Genomic DNA, 15,860 nt, shown 5'->3' with positions numbered 1-15,860 from the left:
GGAGAAACATCCAGGCCCCAGTCTCTTATTCAGGCTCATGGACTTGCTGAGCTTTGAGGGATTTTACAGATGATGGAACTCAACTCGCTCATAGTGGAGGTGACATTCTAAGAGCGAAGGGCACATCCCATTCACCTCGTCTGTCACAGGGTTATAGGCTAGAATTGTTTACTCCTGCCGCTGCCTTCTTCCGCCCCACCCACTGTGCTGGTGCACAGCTTATCAGTTTCTAGAAGGCTAGACAGTGAGGGAAGGGAGTGGGTCAGATGGGGTGAGTTTCTGGTCACCGGCCCGTCTTGTGGACTTGCTCAGGTAACTTGGGCTCCTCCCTGGACACAGACAGGGCAGCATCGCTCTCTCTTCTTGTAATCTGCTGAGCAGGCATGGCACACCAGACCCCTGCAGAGCCTGGAGACAGACACAGGAGAGCTTGGGGTGATCTCTGTGGGTGGGGGGCCATCTAAGAGTATGTTTCACATCTCCTTTTGTCTGTCACAGAACACAGATCCTTCCCCATGCCCCGCTCTCTGTCTGGGCACTGTCCATGAGCTTTTATGCTCAAGGCTTAAGGGACAGCTGTACTCCTGGCTTTTTGGTAATTAAGAGTCTCATAGACCTTCCTGACCAGGCTGTATTTGAACTATGATCCTTAGATCTCTGCTGAGCTGCTAGGATGACAGGCATGAGGCACCAGTGCCTGGCATCCAAAGGGTATCTTGATACCCAATTCCCCTAGAACAAGTTCTGCCTTCTCCTCCTCTTCCTTCTCCTCTTCCTTCTCTTCCTCCTCCTCCTCTTCCTTCTCCTCCTCCTCCAGTACTGGGCTTGAACTCAGGGCCTGAGCACTGTCCTTGACCTTTCTCAAAGCTAGAGCTCTACCACTTGACCCTCAGCACCACTTCTGGCTTTCTTCTATGTATATGGTAGCGAGGAATCGAACCTGGGTCTTTGTTCATGCTAGGCAAGCTCCCCTAGAACTTCTAACCCCAAGTAGCAAGGACTCATATTGGCTTATTCTTCCCCCTCCTCCTATAGGTCCTGTTGCTGTGAAGGCCTGGGGAGGTGTCCCTTGGTACACTAGCCCCTCTTCCTCAGTGAGCCCAGCAGCCTCTTCTTCCCCCCCTGCCCCCCAGCCAGTCCTGGGCTTGAACTCGGGGCCTGGGCATTGTCCTTGGGCTTTCTCAAGGTTAGCACAACTTTTTCTGTGTATGTGGTACCAAGGAACTGAACCCAGGGCTTTATGCATGCTAAGCAAGTACTCTACCCCTAAGCCATACTCCCAGCTCCAGCAGCCTGTTCTTTGAAGGTTACAGATCTCATCTTGCAGGACCCCCTCCTCCAGGTCTTCCCACTGTTCTTCATGATGCTCCTTAATTTTGGAAGGCAGGTGGAGTGGCAGTAAGTGGCTAGGCTTCAGTAGCCTGGTTTAAATGTCCAGGTCCCTTTTCCTTCCCTCCCTGGAACAGGCAGGGGGCAAAGAATCAGCCAGAGGTAGAAGTCTGTGCCTTCCCATTACCTGCATGGATAGCGCCGAGACAGACGGCCAAAGACCTTGCTGCAGCCAACACAGCACTCTGGGCCCGAGGCAGTGGTGGAGGGCTGCTGGAGCCTCTGCCACTGCCGGTCCTTCTCCCTGATGGGTTGGGGAAGTAAAGGAAGACAGAGCCACAGAAATGGATAAAGATGCACATGAAAGATCAGTTAGTCACTGGATGGTGATTCCCAACCAACTTCCCCCAGCCAAACCTGAGCCATCAGAACTGATTCACCTTCCCAAGGTCATAAAAGGTCATTCCCTGGTTCTGATAAATCATTTCTTTTTCTTTTATTTTTGGCCAGTCCTGGGCTTGAGCTCGGGGCCTGAGCACTGTCCTTGGACTTTCTCAAGGCTAGAGCTCTACCACTTGAGCCTCAGCACCACTTCTAGCTTTTTTTTTCTCTATGTATGTGGTACTGAGGAATTGAACCCGGGACTTTGTGCATGCTAGGCAAGCACTCTACCACTAGGCCAAACTCCCAGCCCTCTTTTTTCTTTTTCTTTTGGCAGTCATGAGGCTTGAACTCTGGGTTTGGGCATTGTCCCTGAACTCTTCAACTCAAAGCTATTGCCCTACTCTTGAGCCACAGTCCCATTTTCCCTTTTCTAGTGATTAGTTAAAGAGTCTCAACATTCTTTAGTGCCCTGGCTGGCTTTGAACCTCGATCTTCAGATCTTACTCTCCTGAGTAGCTAGGATTACAGGCGTCAGCCACTGTACCTGGCTTAGTGGTAAATTATTTCTTACTGGGATTTTTTTTCCTCCTTGACATTACTTCCATACATAAGTACACATTCATATCCTTCCTTAAGTAGAGAGCTGTTTCCGTGGAGCTTCTTCCCTTGGCAGCAGAAAATTCAGCTTATTTATTCACAATACTCCAGAGTTTCTCTTCTTTTGGTCCAGGGTGGCTATATCCGTATTTTCTGTTCTTTTATTGGTTATCATAACAGAATAAAATCATTCATTCCTTGTTTTAGTCACTTATGAGCAATAATCTTATGACTTGTCTTATATTATAATGCCACATCACCTTTTCCTTCAGCTCCTTACCTCTCTGGCCTTTTCATGCATTCCTGAAGCATGCAATAAGATTGTTCCTAGCTATGTGGTTGTTATAAATGAAACAAAATCCCGCAGTTGTATTGGCTCCATATTTCCTTCCTTCCTTCCTTTCTTCCTTCCTTCCTTCCTTCCTTCCTTCCTTCCTTCCTTCCTTCCTTCCTTTCTTCCTTCCTTCCTTCCTTTCTTCCTTCCTTCCTTCTCCCCCTACCCCTCTTTCTTTGCCAGTGTTAGGGCTTGAACCCAGGGCTTCACATTCTTGCATAGCTTGTTTTGTTCAAGGATGATGCTTTATCATTTGGGTCACACTTCCAGCTTTTTGTTGTTAATTGGAAATGAGTCTTGTGTGTGTGTGTGTGTGTGTGTGTGTGTGTGTGTGTGTGTGTGATTGATTACTAGGGTTCAAACTCAGGCCTGGGCACTGTTACTTAACTTTTTCTCTCAACACCGGCACTCTACCACTTGAACCACAGCTCTACTTCTGCCTTTTGGTTAACTGGAAATAAGAATCTCATGGACTTTCCTGCCTAGACTAGCTTCAAACCACCATCTTCAGATTTCAGCCTCTTGAGTAGCTAGGATTGTGGGCATGATCTACCAGCACCTATGAATTTCTTGGATTTATGTGTCCAGGTTGGTTTTGAACCTTGATCCTCAGATTTCAGCTTCCTGAGTATTTAGTATTATTGGTATGAGTTACCAGTGTCCAGGTTGGCTCCATATTTTAAGTGCTCAGTCTCATGATGAGCAGCTCCTACATTATACAGCATACATACCAATCATTTCCACATCCACTGAACTCTCTATTGCAGTCTCTTCCATAGTTAGTATTGTTAAGGTGGTAATATTCACGTTCTGTGTCTCTCATTCTAATTATCTTCTATGCTTTATCTTTAGGCTCATCTTGCCATTGACAAAAGCAAGTGGTGTGGTGTAGCTTAGTGGTACAGCTCTTGCTTAACAAGTATCCCTGCCACCAAAAAAGAATAAAACTAATGGAAGGCTGGGAAGGTGGCTTAGTGGTAGGTTGCTTGCCTAGCATGCATGAAGCTCTGTGTTTGATTTCTCAGTACCACATAAACAGAAAAAGGCAGAATTGGCACTGTGACTCAAGTGGTAGAGTGCTAGCCTCAAGAAAAAGAAGCTCAGGGACAGTGCCCAGGCCCTGAGTTCAAGCCCCAGGACTGGTAAAAAGAAAAAGAAAAAGAAAGAAAACCAATGGAGAGTGTTTATATGTATATTTATATGTGTGTATATATGTATGTATGTGTGTGTGTGTGTGTGTGTGTGTATGTGTGTGTGTGTGTATCTACTATATTGAATGCTTCAGGAATACATGACAAATTAAAGGTGGGGAAAAGTAGAACTGAAAGGAGAGGATGCTGGCAGAATAGCAATCCTAAGATTATTGACCATAAATAAATATAATATGGGCTGGGAATTTGGTCTAATGGTAGCGTGCTTGCCTAGCATGCACCAAGACCTGGGTTTAATTTTTCAGTACCACATATATAGAAAAAAAGATGGAAGTGGTTCTGTGGCTCAAGTGGTAGAGCTCTAGCCTGGAGAAAGCCCAAGGATAGTGTTCAGGCCCTGAGTTCAAGCCCCAGGATTGGTTAAAAAAAAGTAAATAGAATATGAAATATATGAGTAGATTCTGGGAAATTACAATGGCAACCAATAGAGGAGCTGAAAATGGGGCTATAACTACATCGAGAGGAAGGAAGGAAGGGAGGGAAGGATCTTCCCAAAGAGATAAGTTGTGTTTCATAATAGATCACTTCTTGAAAAGCCCTCTGTTTTTTTCTGGAAGTTCTTAGTTGCCTCTCTTTTATTCTTCAAATTAATTACCTTTAACCTATTATCTTCCTCCAAATTCCTCATCCTGTCAGGTATTCTCCTGACTTTCCTTCTCCCCAGAGATCTTCTTTCTAGGCCCTAGATACCTCTTTGACAATCTAGACTGACCACCCCCTGGGCTTGCTGCCCACAGGCCAACATGGGAATTCCCTCTTTTCCTCTCCTTTGTTTCCTAGATTCCACATCTTCTCCTTTCTTGGTTTACTTCCTTGTTTTTCTGGAGCACATCCTCAACTAACTTCTTGAGAAAGCCAGTGTAGGAGGTAAGTTTTAGGAGACTCATCTGTTTGATACATGTCTTCTTCCTCCATTACCTTCCTCACTGCATGGTTCAAATTGACACAGAATTCTGGGGGCAAAAGTCAGTTTTTCTCAGAACTTGAAAATAAATAGTTATACCATGGACTTTTGACAGGTGTCTGGTTCTTTTATAGGTTATTTGCATTTTTCTCTAGACAATTTGAAAATGTTCTCTTCATCTTGGTTTTATTGAAAATTTACAATGCTATATCCAGGTTTTGGTTTTTCATTCATTATATTGCTCATTTAGTGAAATGTTTCTTTTTAATTTTTTCTTTTTGTGTCAGTACTGAGCTTGAACTCAGGATCTCTCATTCTCACTTTGCTTTCTTTGCTCAAGGCTGGTGGTCTAGTAGTTGAGCAACACCTCTGCTTCCAGCTTTTTTTTCTTTTTTTGGGGGGGGGGCGAGTGTAGGGCTTGAACTCTGAGCCTGGGCATTGTCCGTGAACTCTTCAGCTCAAGGCTAATGCTCTACCATTTGAGCTGCAGTGCTACTTGGTAGTTAACTTTTTATATCTCCTTCCTTCTCACCAATGGACATTTAATAAGCTGAATAAGGTCATTCGTTACATTATTTAGTGGCTAGACCTGATGCTGGCAAGTCCAGTCTGACACTCAGGGCAGGTGGTCCAGGGCAAGCCTGTAGGCTCAGGGTCCAAGGAAGTCCAGTGGGCAGCTGGGTTTTCCCATGTCTCTTCCTCCCAAGTCCTCCAGTAAGCATTCCCATCCCTTCTAACCCCATGAGAGGTGTGAATGGAGAAGAGTTGGGTTGGGGTTTATGTCATTGTCAGAAGACCTGGTAATTTATGTGGCAGGTATCCTCCATGACCAAGTCCTCCCTCTGACCCCTGTTCTCTCATCTGTAAAATGGGGGTAACATCAAGGAATGGCTAAACGAAGGAAATGAGTTAGAGCAGATGAAAGTTCTAGAAGTGATTCTAGTGGGAGTTGTTAGTGGAGTAGGATTTTTCACCTCTCTTACCACCTCCTCCTCCTCCTCACTGAGGCCCCATGGTCCCCAGCCTTACTGAATCAGTTCCAGAACTCTCTTCTTCATGGTCTGCACCAGGTCCCGCTGCCCTCTGAGCTCTTCCTCATACATGGCATCCCTCTTCTCAGCCTCCCATTGCTTCTGTTCCAGCTCTGTCTGCAGCCGGGTGTTCTCTCCCTGATACCTGTGCACAGAAGGAGACTTGGTTCCCTAGGGATGAATTTGGCATGTCGAATCCAGCTAGGTGGAACCTCTGCCTTCCAGAGAGCTGGGAGAAGTAGTACCTTGTGGCTGAACATACAAACATGCAAACCACACACGCACCCTACATGCCACGCACACAACACACTACCTGCACTACATGCATGCATGGCATACATATATGACACACACACTTAGCATTACACACCCACCCCCACACACCACATGCATATTGTACACACACTCCATATATGGCATAGATATCCCCACCACATCACACAGACGACACGCACCACACACACACACACACACACACACACACACACACACACACACACAGAGCTAGCTTATGTTGTGATCTGGCACTCACAGGCAGGCTCCTAAGCCATCAGAGAAATGAAATCAGGATCTGACTGTGAGCGTTTCTGTAGAGGGCGCTTGCCAATATTTCTTCTTTCTATTCTTGTTTTTGTTTTTGGCTGTATTATGATTTGAACTCAAGGCTTTGTATTGCAAGGAATAGACTTAGAAGGAATGGAAGTTTCCTAAATGTCTATTATATGCCAGGTGTTAAGATTGGTTCATATAGCTTTGTTTCATTTAAGTCTCACAGTGTTATGAGCTAGGTAGTTTGAAAGTCAGTAAGACAGTAAGAAACTTGGTCCTCAGGGAGTATGTGACACTGATGGGGTCACATAACTTGGTGACTGGAGGGAGCAGAAATATGCACACAGGTCTTTGTAGCCATACCCTCTTTTAGTCTCTCCACCCTGTTCCTCTGCACACAGCCATGGTCCCCAGTGGTTACTGGCACCAGTGCCAAGAAGTAGCAGGCTAGAGAGAGAAACTGCTCCTGACAGCCCTGGCTGGCCTCCAGGAACCACGGGCTGTGGGAGTCACTTTGTCGGTCCAATCCCACTCCAGAGGATCTCTTTAGTTTACTTCATGGCTTGGACCAGGTCTTGTGGCTCTCTGAGCTCTTCCTTGGCTTTATGATCTCATGCGGAGGGCAGGAGAAACCTACCATTTTGGGAAGATGGCCCCATAGAGCCCCAAGCTGCAAGGAGAAACTTCAGAGATTCCCTACAGCCCAGGGATGGGAGGTGCTGTCCTGTGGCCCTTAACCAGAAAGCCATGGAGTATCAGAGCCCCCATCTCAATTCCAAGTCCATTTTCAGAGGCTAGTGTCCCAGGGCACACCTGTAATTTCAGCATTGAGAAGCTGAAGCAAGAGGACTTAAAGTTCAAGACCAGTCTGGGCCATATAGCACGACCCTATTTTAAGAAAATAAAAAAACCAACCAAGTCGATTTTTAAAAATCATCCTATGCTGCTCTTCCCTGAGGCCTGCCATCTGCAGGGTTGGCAGGCCTCTGCTTCAAGCCTGGACTGTACATAGAGGCTTCTGCCCATTCTTGGTTTATCTTTCTAAAAAATCCATGTCAAGCCTAGCATGGTGACTCAAGCCTATAATTAAGCTACTTGGGAGTAGAAACTGAAGGACTACAGTTCAAGGCCAGTCCTGGTGTAAATGTTCGGGAGATTCTACCTTGACCAATAGATGAGCACTGTGTGATCCTGGGATCTCCCTATTTGCTTCACTTGGTGCCTGTCATCCCAGCCACAAAGGGAAGTAAATGGGAGGATCATAAGCCAAGGCAAATCTGACCACAAATGAATATGAACAAGAGGAAGAGGAGGAAGAGGAGGAAGAGGAGGAGGAGGAAGAGGAAGAGGAGGAGGAGGAGGAGGAGGAGGAGGAAGAGGAAGAGGAGGAGGAGGAGGAGGAGGAGGAAAAAGAGGGAAGATGTTTAATAGGAGATAGGTATGTCACAGGCTTTCCTGCCCAGGCTAGCTTTTAACAGATATCCTCATATCTCAGCTTCCAGAGTAGCTAGGGCATGAGCCACCAGTGTCTGTTTCAGTCATTCTTAATGGTTCTCTCCCCCCCCCGCCCCCACTCCATACCCAATCCTTTAGGGAGTTTTCCTTCAAAATTCATCTAGAAAGCAGCCATTGCTCCTCCTCCATTACCACTAGAGCAAATTTGCTCTCTTGCCCTGATTGCAGCATTGCTGGCTTGCCTGTGTCCAGCCCTGTAGCCTACAATCCAACTCCATGGTGCCTTTCAGACATGTCAGCCTGAACAGGCACAGCAGACTGGGGAGGCACTGCTAGTGTGTTTTGGGGGTGATAAAATATTTTAACATTGATTATGATGATATTTACACAGCTCTGTGAATAGACTAAAAAACCATCGAATTGTTCAAAAGAAAGAATATGTAAACATTTTTTGGCCCCTGTGGCCCCCTGAGTCTCAAGCACTCGGGCTGTGCTAGGGAGACACTGGCCAAGCTTGAAGCAGGTGTTACCAGGCTGAGAAAGACAGAGAGGCCGGAGGAGAAGGAACACAAAGAAACTTGTGACTTGGAACTTGTGACACAGTAGAATGTTTGAGGTCAAAATTTATTTAAGTCAGATGCCCATGGGTCATGCCTGTAATGCTAGCTGCTCAGGAGGTTGAGATTTGAAGACTGCGTTTTTTTTTTTTTTTCCCCAGTCCTGGGCTTGAGCTCAGGGCCTGAGCACTGTCCTTGGACTTTCTCAAGGCTAGAGCTCTACCACTTGAGCCTCAGCACCACTTGGGTTTTTTTCTGTGTATGTGGTACCGAGGAATCGAACCCGGGTCTTCATGCATGCTAGGCAAGCATTTTACTACTAGGCCAAACTCAGGGTCCCAGGACTGTGGTTTAAAGACAGTCTGGGCAATAAAGTCCATGAGACTCTTCAATTCAGCACCAGAAAGCCCAGAAGTAAAGCTCTGGCTCAAGAGGTAGAGAAAAAAAATGCTAAGGACAGGGTCTTAGCCTCCAGTTCAAAGGTCAGCATCAGCACAAAACAAAAATGGCAGCTATGGTTATGGTTGTCAGGTGGTGGATGAGGGACAGCTCCTGTAATAGAGAACAGGAAAGAAAGAGGTGTAGAATGAAAGAGGGAGACAGAAAGAGATGAGGGGGTGTGGTGAGGAGTACTAAAACAGATTGAAAAGACAGAGTAGCCTTGAGAGGCTGCAAGGGGAGCCAAGGGTGGTGGTGGGTGAGGGAATGCTCTCGTAGGGCTACAAGGAGGCAGGGGAGGGAGAGAAGGAGGAGCCCCTTGTGATTAGGAGCAATGCCCTGTGTGCCACTGCCCTAACGTCCATTGACCTCAGCATCCTAGGTGCTGAAAATACCCAGCTTGGCTTGACCGGCAGCCTGAGCCTGGCTGGTTACCTGCTGAGCTCCTTCTGGAGTGCTCGCCTCTCATCCTCCCCAAGTTGTAGAAGCTGCTCCTGGCGCTGGGCCTGCTCCTCAGCCTGCTGGAGCTTCTGTCTGAGGCTCTGGTGGAGGGAGTGGGGGAGAAGATGCTCAAGGGAGAGGGTAGAGACTCCAGCCCTGCAGCTCACACGATTAGCATCCCCTGGGTTGGACAGCACTAGGAACCCTGGAAGCCTGGGGTGACAAACTCCTCCTTTCTGAAGGATGAATTACAAACTCAAGGACTTGGAAAACGGCAGCTAGGGAGCAATCTGAAGGCAGGCTTAGTAAGAGTCTGCGTGGCCTTCAGGACAAGCATCTATGAGTACCTAGATGGATCTGCAGCAGCAGAACTCAGACACTGGGAAAAGACCTGCCAGGAGGAGGGATGCAGGGCTTGAAGCTGGTGGACATCTGTTGAGCAGGAAGTTCTGATGAATGAAGCAGGTTTGGTGTGAGGCCACAGGGACAGAGGTGGGGATTTGTGGTGAGTAGACACAAGCAGACAGGGTTTTTCATCCTAGATGGGTCAATGCAAATTGAATTGTGGACTAGAATGGCCCCTAGGCTACCGTGGGAGACACCCATCTGTGGGCCAGGTTAGAAAGACAATATACAGGTATGGAGTTCAATGTCTCTCACCTGAACCACATCCTGTAAGGACAGTTCTGCTTGCTCCTCCCTCTTGGCCATTCTGGTCCCGACTGTTCCTTCTTCTGGTTTCTCTGTGCGGGATCCTCCCTCTGTTCCCAGATCCTGAAGGCCAGGCCCTTTCTGCCTCTGCCTGCTCTCCAATGCTGCTTCCTTTATCATTTCCTGGGGTCTGGAGGCCAGCAGCCCCTGGACAGGACACTGTCCTGCTTCTCCTCTATGAGTCTCCTCTGCTGTTCTTGGAACCTTTACACCAAGCAGAGCCTCCTTGCTTTTGGCCTCCATCCCTGTCACCATCTGAACTTCCTTGCCTCCCTCCTTCTTTTGCTGGATGCTGGCTGTTAAATTCTCCAGATATTTCCCAGGGTCTGGGTCTCCTTCCTCCTGGTCTAGCGGAAGTTCTTTTCCTTTAGTGTTCTGGGAAGAACTGAGGCTTCTGGAATCTTCTTTCTTCTTTTCCAAAAAGGAAGGGCAATGTCCATGTTGCTGGGGCCTGGAAGGACCAGGCAATAGGTTTCCTCTGGGTGCATCTTGCTGACAGCTGACTTGACTGGTGTGTGGCTCCCCCAGCCAGGCTCCTTGGGGGCCTCCTGAGACGGTCTGCAAAGAAGCCCACCCTACCTGGTTAACACCAGCTCATGGACGTGGGACTAGGAAGAGGCCAGGGCCCAGCTCCAAAAGGCTTGCTATATATTCAGATTCCCAGGCCTCCCACTGGAAATCACATCTATCAATCATACTAGATATAATCTTAGTAACGCCGAGTGGTGTGAGACCCCAGCTTTGATCTCCTAAGCAAATGGAATAGGCTCTCTGTGCCTTTTCCTCCCTGCCCCAGCCTGTATTCTTTCTTTCCCTGGATCTCAGCATCTAGCTTTACCAGTTCCTCCCATTCGTTTCATTTCTCCTCAACTTAACCTCATTTGTCAGCATTCTCATCTGCCAAATGGGGGTACCACCTCGTTGGTTAAAATGTGGTGGGATCTTAAATAAACTGGCCCCCAACTGAGAATTTCTCTCAGGAAGTACCCTGTGTGCCCACATTTCTTTGTCCATGACTGTATCACTACAGTTGTCCCTTTATACTTGGTGTGTGTGTGTCCAGAACCTTCACGAATACCAAAATCCAAATGTTCAAGTTCCTCATATAAAATAGACCATTTGTCTAGTTCATATACTTTCAGTCACCTCTCCGTGGCTTAGAATACCATGTGGATTCTATGTATGTGTTTAGGAAAAAATGAGAAAACTAGTTGGATGTGTTCAGTGCAGATCTTTGGTAGGGTTGAATCTACAGATGTGGGAACCACGGATGGAGCAGACTGATGGTCCAATTCTGGTATAGGCTTCAGGATCCTGGTAAACAAGCCATCTGATGCCTGAGGTGGCCATTTGTGTGACGATGGTAGGCCTGGCGATGACCACATGGTTTCCATGTGGGAGCCTTCGTCTATGCAGCATGTGGGTGGACTAATTCACTCCCATAATTACTCAAGGGGTGGAGTGAATATCCTGCCCAAGCACAGTGTAAGGAGGAGGGGAAACTGGGAAATCTGGTACTTTTTGGTCACTCCCTGAACTAGGCCAATGAGACTGGCCAGCACAGAGGTCCTCAGCAGAGGTCATCACTCCAGTCTATTTCCTGAAAGCCTCAAGTGACCCTCAGGTCCCTCTCCTCCCAGGCCCCAGTGCTCTTCTCCCTCCAAGTGCTCCGAGGAACATGAACCTCTTCTTTCATATACTCCCAACCCTGGCCAACATATTGTCTTCCTCTCCATCCGGTGGGGATGGAGAAAAGGGAGGCCCAGTTACTGCTGGACACTTTGGGTTCCCAAATAGATGGACAAGTGGCAACTCAGAGAGAGGAGGGCAGGGTTACCTCTTTTGGAAAATCTTTAGTCTTTCTGGCTCTTCTTCCTCGGGTACGGTTGGAATTGGAGCAGCAGGACCTGAAAAGAGCAGAGGCAGATCCTGAGTTTCTGTCCAACAATGGGCTTGGTCCTCAGAGGAACATCCATCTTTCCAACCATTTATCCATCCTACTACCCTTCCTGCTTTCCCACCCCCACACCAACCAGCATGTATCCCATGCCCATCCATCCATCCATCCAATACTCCATCTTGGCATCTCACCATCCATTCAGCCTTTCAACCATGCACCCCCAACTGCCTACCCATAGAGTCTATACAGCATCATGGGGAATATAGGTTGATACAGAAGAAATGGAAGGCAGAGGAAGTGGAACACTGGAGATGTGGGGGTAAGAAGGAAGGGAGAGATTCATGTGGAGGGTCTTGCCTGTAATCCCAACTACTGAGAAGGATCATGGCTCCAGGCCAGCCCACGCAAGATGTTATTGAGACTCCGTCTCAATCAATAAACCAGGGATGCTGGTATGAGCCTATGTTCCCAGCTCTATGAGAGATTGCCCATAGGAGGATCTTGGTCTGAGGCTGGCTCAGGGCAAAAATGAAAGACCTGATGTAACTAACTCAAAAACAAGGTTGAGAGCATGGTTCAAGTAGTGGAATGCCTGCCTGGCAAGGATGAGGCCCTAAGTTCAAATCCCAGTGCTATACACACTGAAAGGAAGGAAATAAAGGAAGGAAGGGAGGGAGGGTGGAAAGAAATAAAGGAAGGAAGGAAGGAAAGAAGGAAAAGAGGAAAGGAGGGAGGGGGCTGGAGGCTGAATCCTTGGGGCTTGAGTGGGGTGTGAGGCGGGAGAGGGAGCAGCTATGCACGGGAGGCGTCCCGTGTTGCCCTCACTCACTCTGAGAACATGGGCCAGGCTTCATCGAGGTCTGGCCGCTGCAGATCCAAGTCGAAGGCCACCCCGTTGAGGGTGTACAGAGAGTCCAGGATGTCTTCTTTGAGTTCGGGACACAAGAGAGGGCTCCGGGGGCCGTACCATTCCCTGTGGTGGCAGTGTTCAGCATCTTTGGTATTTGATGCTACCTCCCGCCACCTGCCCCAAGAATCAGCCCTCAGTGTCACCACATCGGCCTTTCCCAGGGGACGGGTGGCCTGGAGAGCAGGAGGTCCTGGACACTGTCAGGACTTTTACTCATTGGCTAGTGCTCTACCAACGGAGCCCCTCCCCACCCCCTGTCCTTGCTTCCTATGTCTCCCTTCAAACCTTCACCCCATCCTAAAATTCAGTCATCCTAGGGGTGAGAGAAGGTCCTTTCGTCCAATACCAGTAGAGACAGGGTCAGATGGTGTCCTGTGAGCTGTGCTAGCAGCCATACCTGGAAAGTTCTGGGTTCAGGAGGCAGAGCTGCAAGGACTCCGCCAGCTGTCCACGGGCAAGGCAGCATCGGATGAGGGCTCGGCCTTTGCCCAGAGCACTCTTCAGCTGCAGGGTGGACAGGGGACCGAAGAGAAGGGGCTGAATCAGGCTAGGGGGTGAAGGCATGCACATGTGGTGTGGAAAGCGCCGAGTGTGGCTGGAAACATGCTAAAGGCAGGGCCCCTGGAAGCTGAGGATCAGGTGAGGGGTCAGTAGATCAGGGACAGATGAGAAAGGGATCTTGGGGGTGGCCTACATCCCTATTCCTAGCCATTCTTGTCAAGGGCCTGGTGCCAGGTCTCCTTCAGGCTTCTAAATATCAGCCTGCTGGGTACCTTGTCCTGTGAGCAGACGAAGCGGGTCAGCTCTGTGTCCCCCCGCTGCTGCTGCAGGGCGGTACACAGGAAGTCCCAGTAGTCCCTCCGAGGCCTCAGGAAGCTCCTTTGCTCTTTCTGGTCAAACTGGAACAGAGGAGATACAAGAAAGGAAGATCTAGTGTAGTTCCTTCTGGAAGCTGCCTTGCATCCTGGCATGCAGGGCAGGCTGGGAGAGGAGAGGAGTACTGCACATGGACTGGGCTTCAGGGTCATTACCGTTGTGATCAGGAGCAAGCTACTCTGAGTCTTAGCACTCAGACTCACTTATTTAGCATCTCTTACTGAGCCCTTGTTCAGTGCAGACCCCATTCTGAGCTCAAGGGACACAGCAATGGGCAAAGTGGCTTACCTTATGGAGCTCAGGTCTTGGCAGGAAAGACAGGGAATGAAAAAACGAAATAAGAAAAGCTGTTGGATAGTGAGGATGACAGCTGAGGAGAAAGGAGATAAGAGGCACATAAAGTGTTTGAAGTCTGCTGGACATTGAAAGTGTAGACTAGAGTGGCTAGACAAAACTCCCAACGCTGAAAGAAAGGAGAACTGTGCCACACAAATTTCTGAGAGGAACAGAATCCCAGGGAGAGGGGCTAGCAAATTACAAAGGCCCCGAGGCAGGTGCCTTCCTGATGTGCTCCAGGAAGATCAGGAGAGGGTAGAGGAAGTATAGTAAGAGATGAAATAGGGAGTATGTGTGGGAGTGTAGGAAGGAGCTGTGAAGAACTTCCAGGGAGTTAGGAATGAAGATCAAATGCTGAGTGCCGGTGGCTCACACCTGGAATCCTAGCTACTCAGAAGGCTGAGATCTGAGGATGGTGGTTTAAAGCCAGCCTGGACAGGAAAGCCATGAGACTCCTTCTGTTTCCCTCTGTCTGTCTCCCTCTCTCTGTCTCTGTCTATCTGTCGGTCTAGTCAGTCCCAGAGCAGAGGAAAGGGGATGATCTTCTCCTAGTCATAATGGAAACAGTATTCATTCACCGGATTATTCATTTCTAGTTAGACTGAGAACACAGGCCCTCTCGTCATACAGATCAGGGCCTGGGCTCTCCCTGAGCCTCTCTGTGCTCAAGGCTAGTGCTCCACCACTTGAGCTACAGTGCCACTTCTCTTTGTTTTCTGAGTCATTTATTGGAGATAAAAGTCTCATAGGGATTCTTCTGCTCAGGCTGGCTTTGAAGGGTGATCCTCAGATCTCAGCCTCCTGAGTAGCTAAGGTTACAGGTATGAGCTACTGGTATCCAGCTTTCATGACACTCTTATCTCCAATTAACCACCAGAAAATCAGAAGTGGCTCTGTGGCCCAAAGTGGTAGCATATTAGCCTTGAACACAAAAGTTCAGGGGCAGCACTCAGGCCCTGACTTTCAGTCCCATGACAACAGAAAAAAACAAATGAGGATTAAATGAGATAGTGCAACAGCATGAAGACCGATCTACAGATATCTATTCCTCTGAAGCATTAACCTGCAAAATAAGGCAGCTGACTTCAGCCTATGCACCCCACCCCCCTTTCTTTCAAGGCTGCAGTGCAAGCCTTTAGGAGTGAGGTCAGATATGAGGAAGGACTGACTGACTAGAGAAGATGAGACCATGTATTGTGGTCAAGGCTAGCAATATTCTTCCCTGGAATAGAAAAGTACTCTGGGCAGCCAGAGTGAGGAGGAGAAGGGGAGAGGGTCTCACCTGCAGTAGCAGCTCCAGGCAGCCGCAGAGTCTGTGCAGCTCAGCACTGGCGTCTGTCACTGGCCCCTGTTCATCCCCATAGCCCTGAAGGACAGCAGAGACAGCAGCTGTAGGGAGGAGGGTTAGACAGCAGATGTCAAGGTGTCGGCCCACTATGGGGGGTACTCCCCATATTCCTCACTTCTCTGATGCAATTTGGGAAAATCTCGCAAGGCATGCTCACCTTTCAGGTCCCTGGTGATCTTCAGGCTGGCCCCCTCTTCTGTCATGGGCTTCGGAAAAGTCTGCCAGGGTTGGCTTTAAACCTGATCCTCAAATCTCAGCCTCTTCAATGGCTAGAATTACAAGTATGAACCACTGGAAGTTGGCCTGGCTCCTTGCTGAAGGCCAGTGTGTGGCCTCCATTGACTGGGCCTTCATTTACTGGGCAGTTCCTGGGTGACATTTTCATCTCATTCACCCTGGTAGTAGCCTTGGAAATTTACTAATTCCATTTTATTCTGAGTGAACTGAGGTCTAGAGAGGGTGAACCTTATATGCAACAGCACAAAGTTGTAAGTGGTGGAGCCAGAACTTGAACTCAGATGTGTATGGCCAGAGGCTCTGTGAACAATC

The 15,860-nt window shown here is 48.4% G+C and overlaps 1 protein-coding gene across 1 annotated transcript; it reads right to left on the bottom strand.

The window, feature by feature from the left end:
• Nucleotides 1-308: 308 nt before the first annotated feature.
• On the bottom strand, nt 309-15,514 carry Rufy4 (RUN and FYVE domain containing 4). The gene is made up of 11 exons (XM_090354384.1): nt 15,469-15,514; nt 15,246-15,352; nt 13,525-13,650; nt 13,149-13,255; nt 12,671-12,814; nt 11,779-11,848; nt 9,891-10,520; nt 9,225-9,331; nt 5,789-5,935; nt 1,517-1,633; nt 309-408 (listed from the first exon to the last, which is right to left on the bottom strand). Exons 1-11 carry the CDS (start codon nt 15,512-15,514, stop codon nt 309-311), a joined length of 1,701 nt encoding a protein of 566 aa, XP_090210510.1.
• Nucleotides 15,515-15,860: the final 346 nt, after the last annotated feature.

This window comes from Megascapheus bottae, chromosome 21, assembly GCF_031878675.1.
Source record: "Megascapheus bottae isolate mThoBot1 chromosome 21, mThoBot2.hap1, whole genome shotgun sequence".
Lineage (NCBI taxonomy): Eukaryota > Metazoa > Chordata > Mammalia > Rodentia > Geomyidae > Megascapheus > Megascapheus bottae.
The sequence above is the reverse complement of the archived record's forward strand: the minus strand, read 5'-3'. Positions and strand labels throughout refer to the sequence as shown.

Bases quoted from the DNA above. Each gene is read 5' to 3' on its own strand.
- Rufy4 (XM_090354384.1), bottom strand. From the start codon at position 15,514: ATGACAGAAGAGGGGGCCAGCCTGAAGATCACCAGGGACCTGAAAG. The intron at 9,332-9,890 runs GTGAGAGACATT...TCCCTCCACCAG, and splicing joins CCTTACAGGATGTGGTTCAG to AGCCTCAGACAGAAGCTCCA. The intron at 5,936-9,224 runs GTAACCAGCCAG...TTCTGTGCACAG, and splicing joins CTCCAGAAGGAGCTCAGCAG to GTATCAGGGAGAGAACACCC.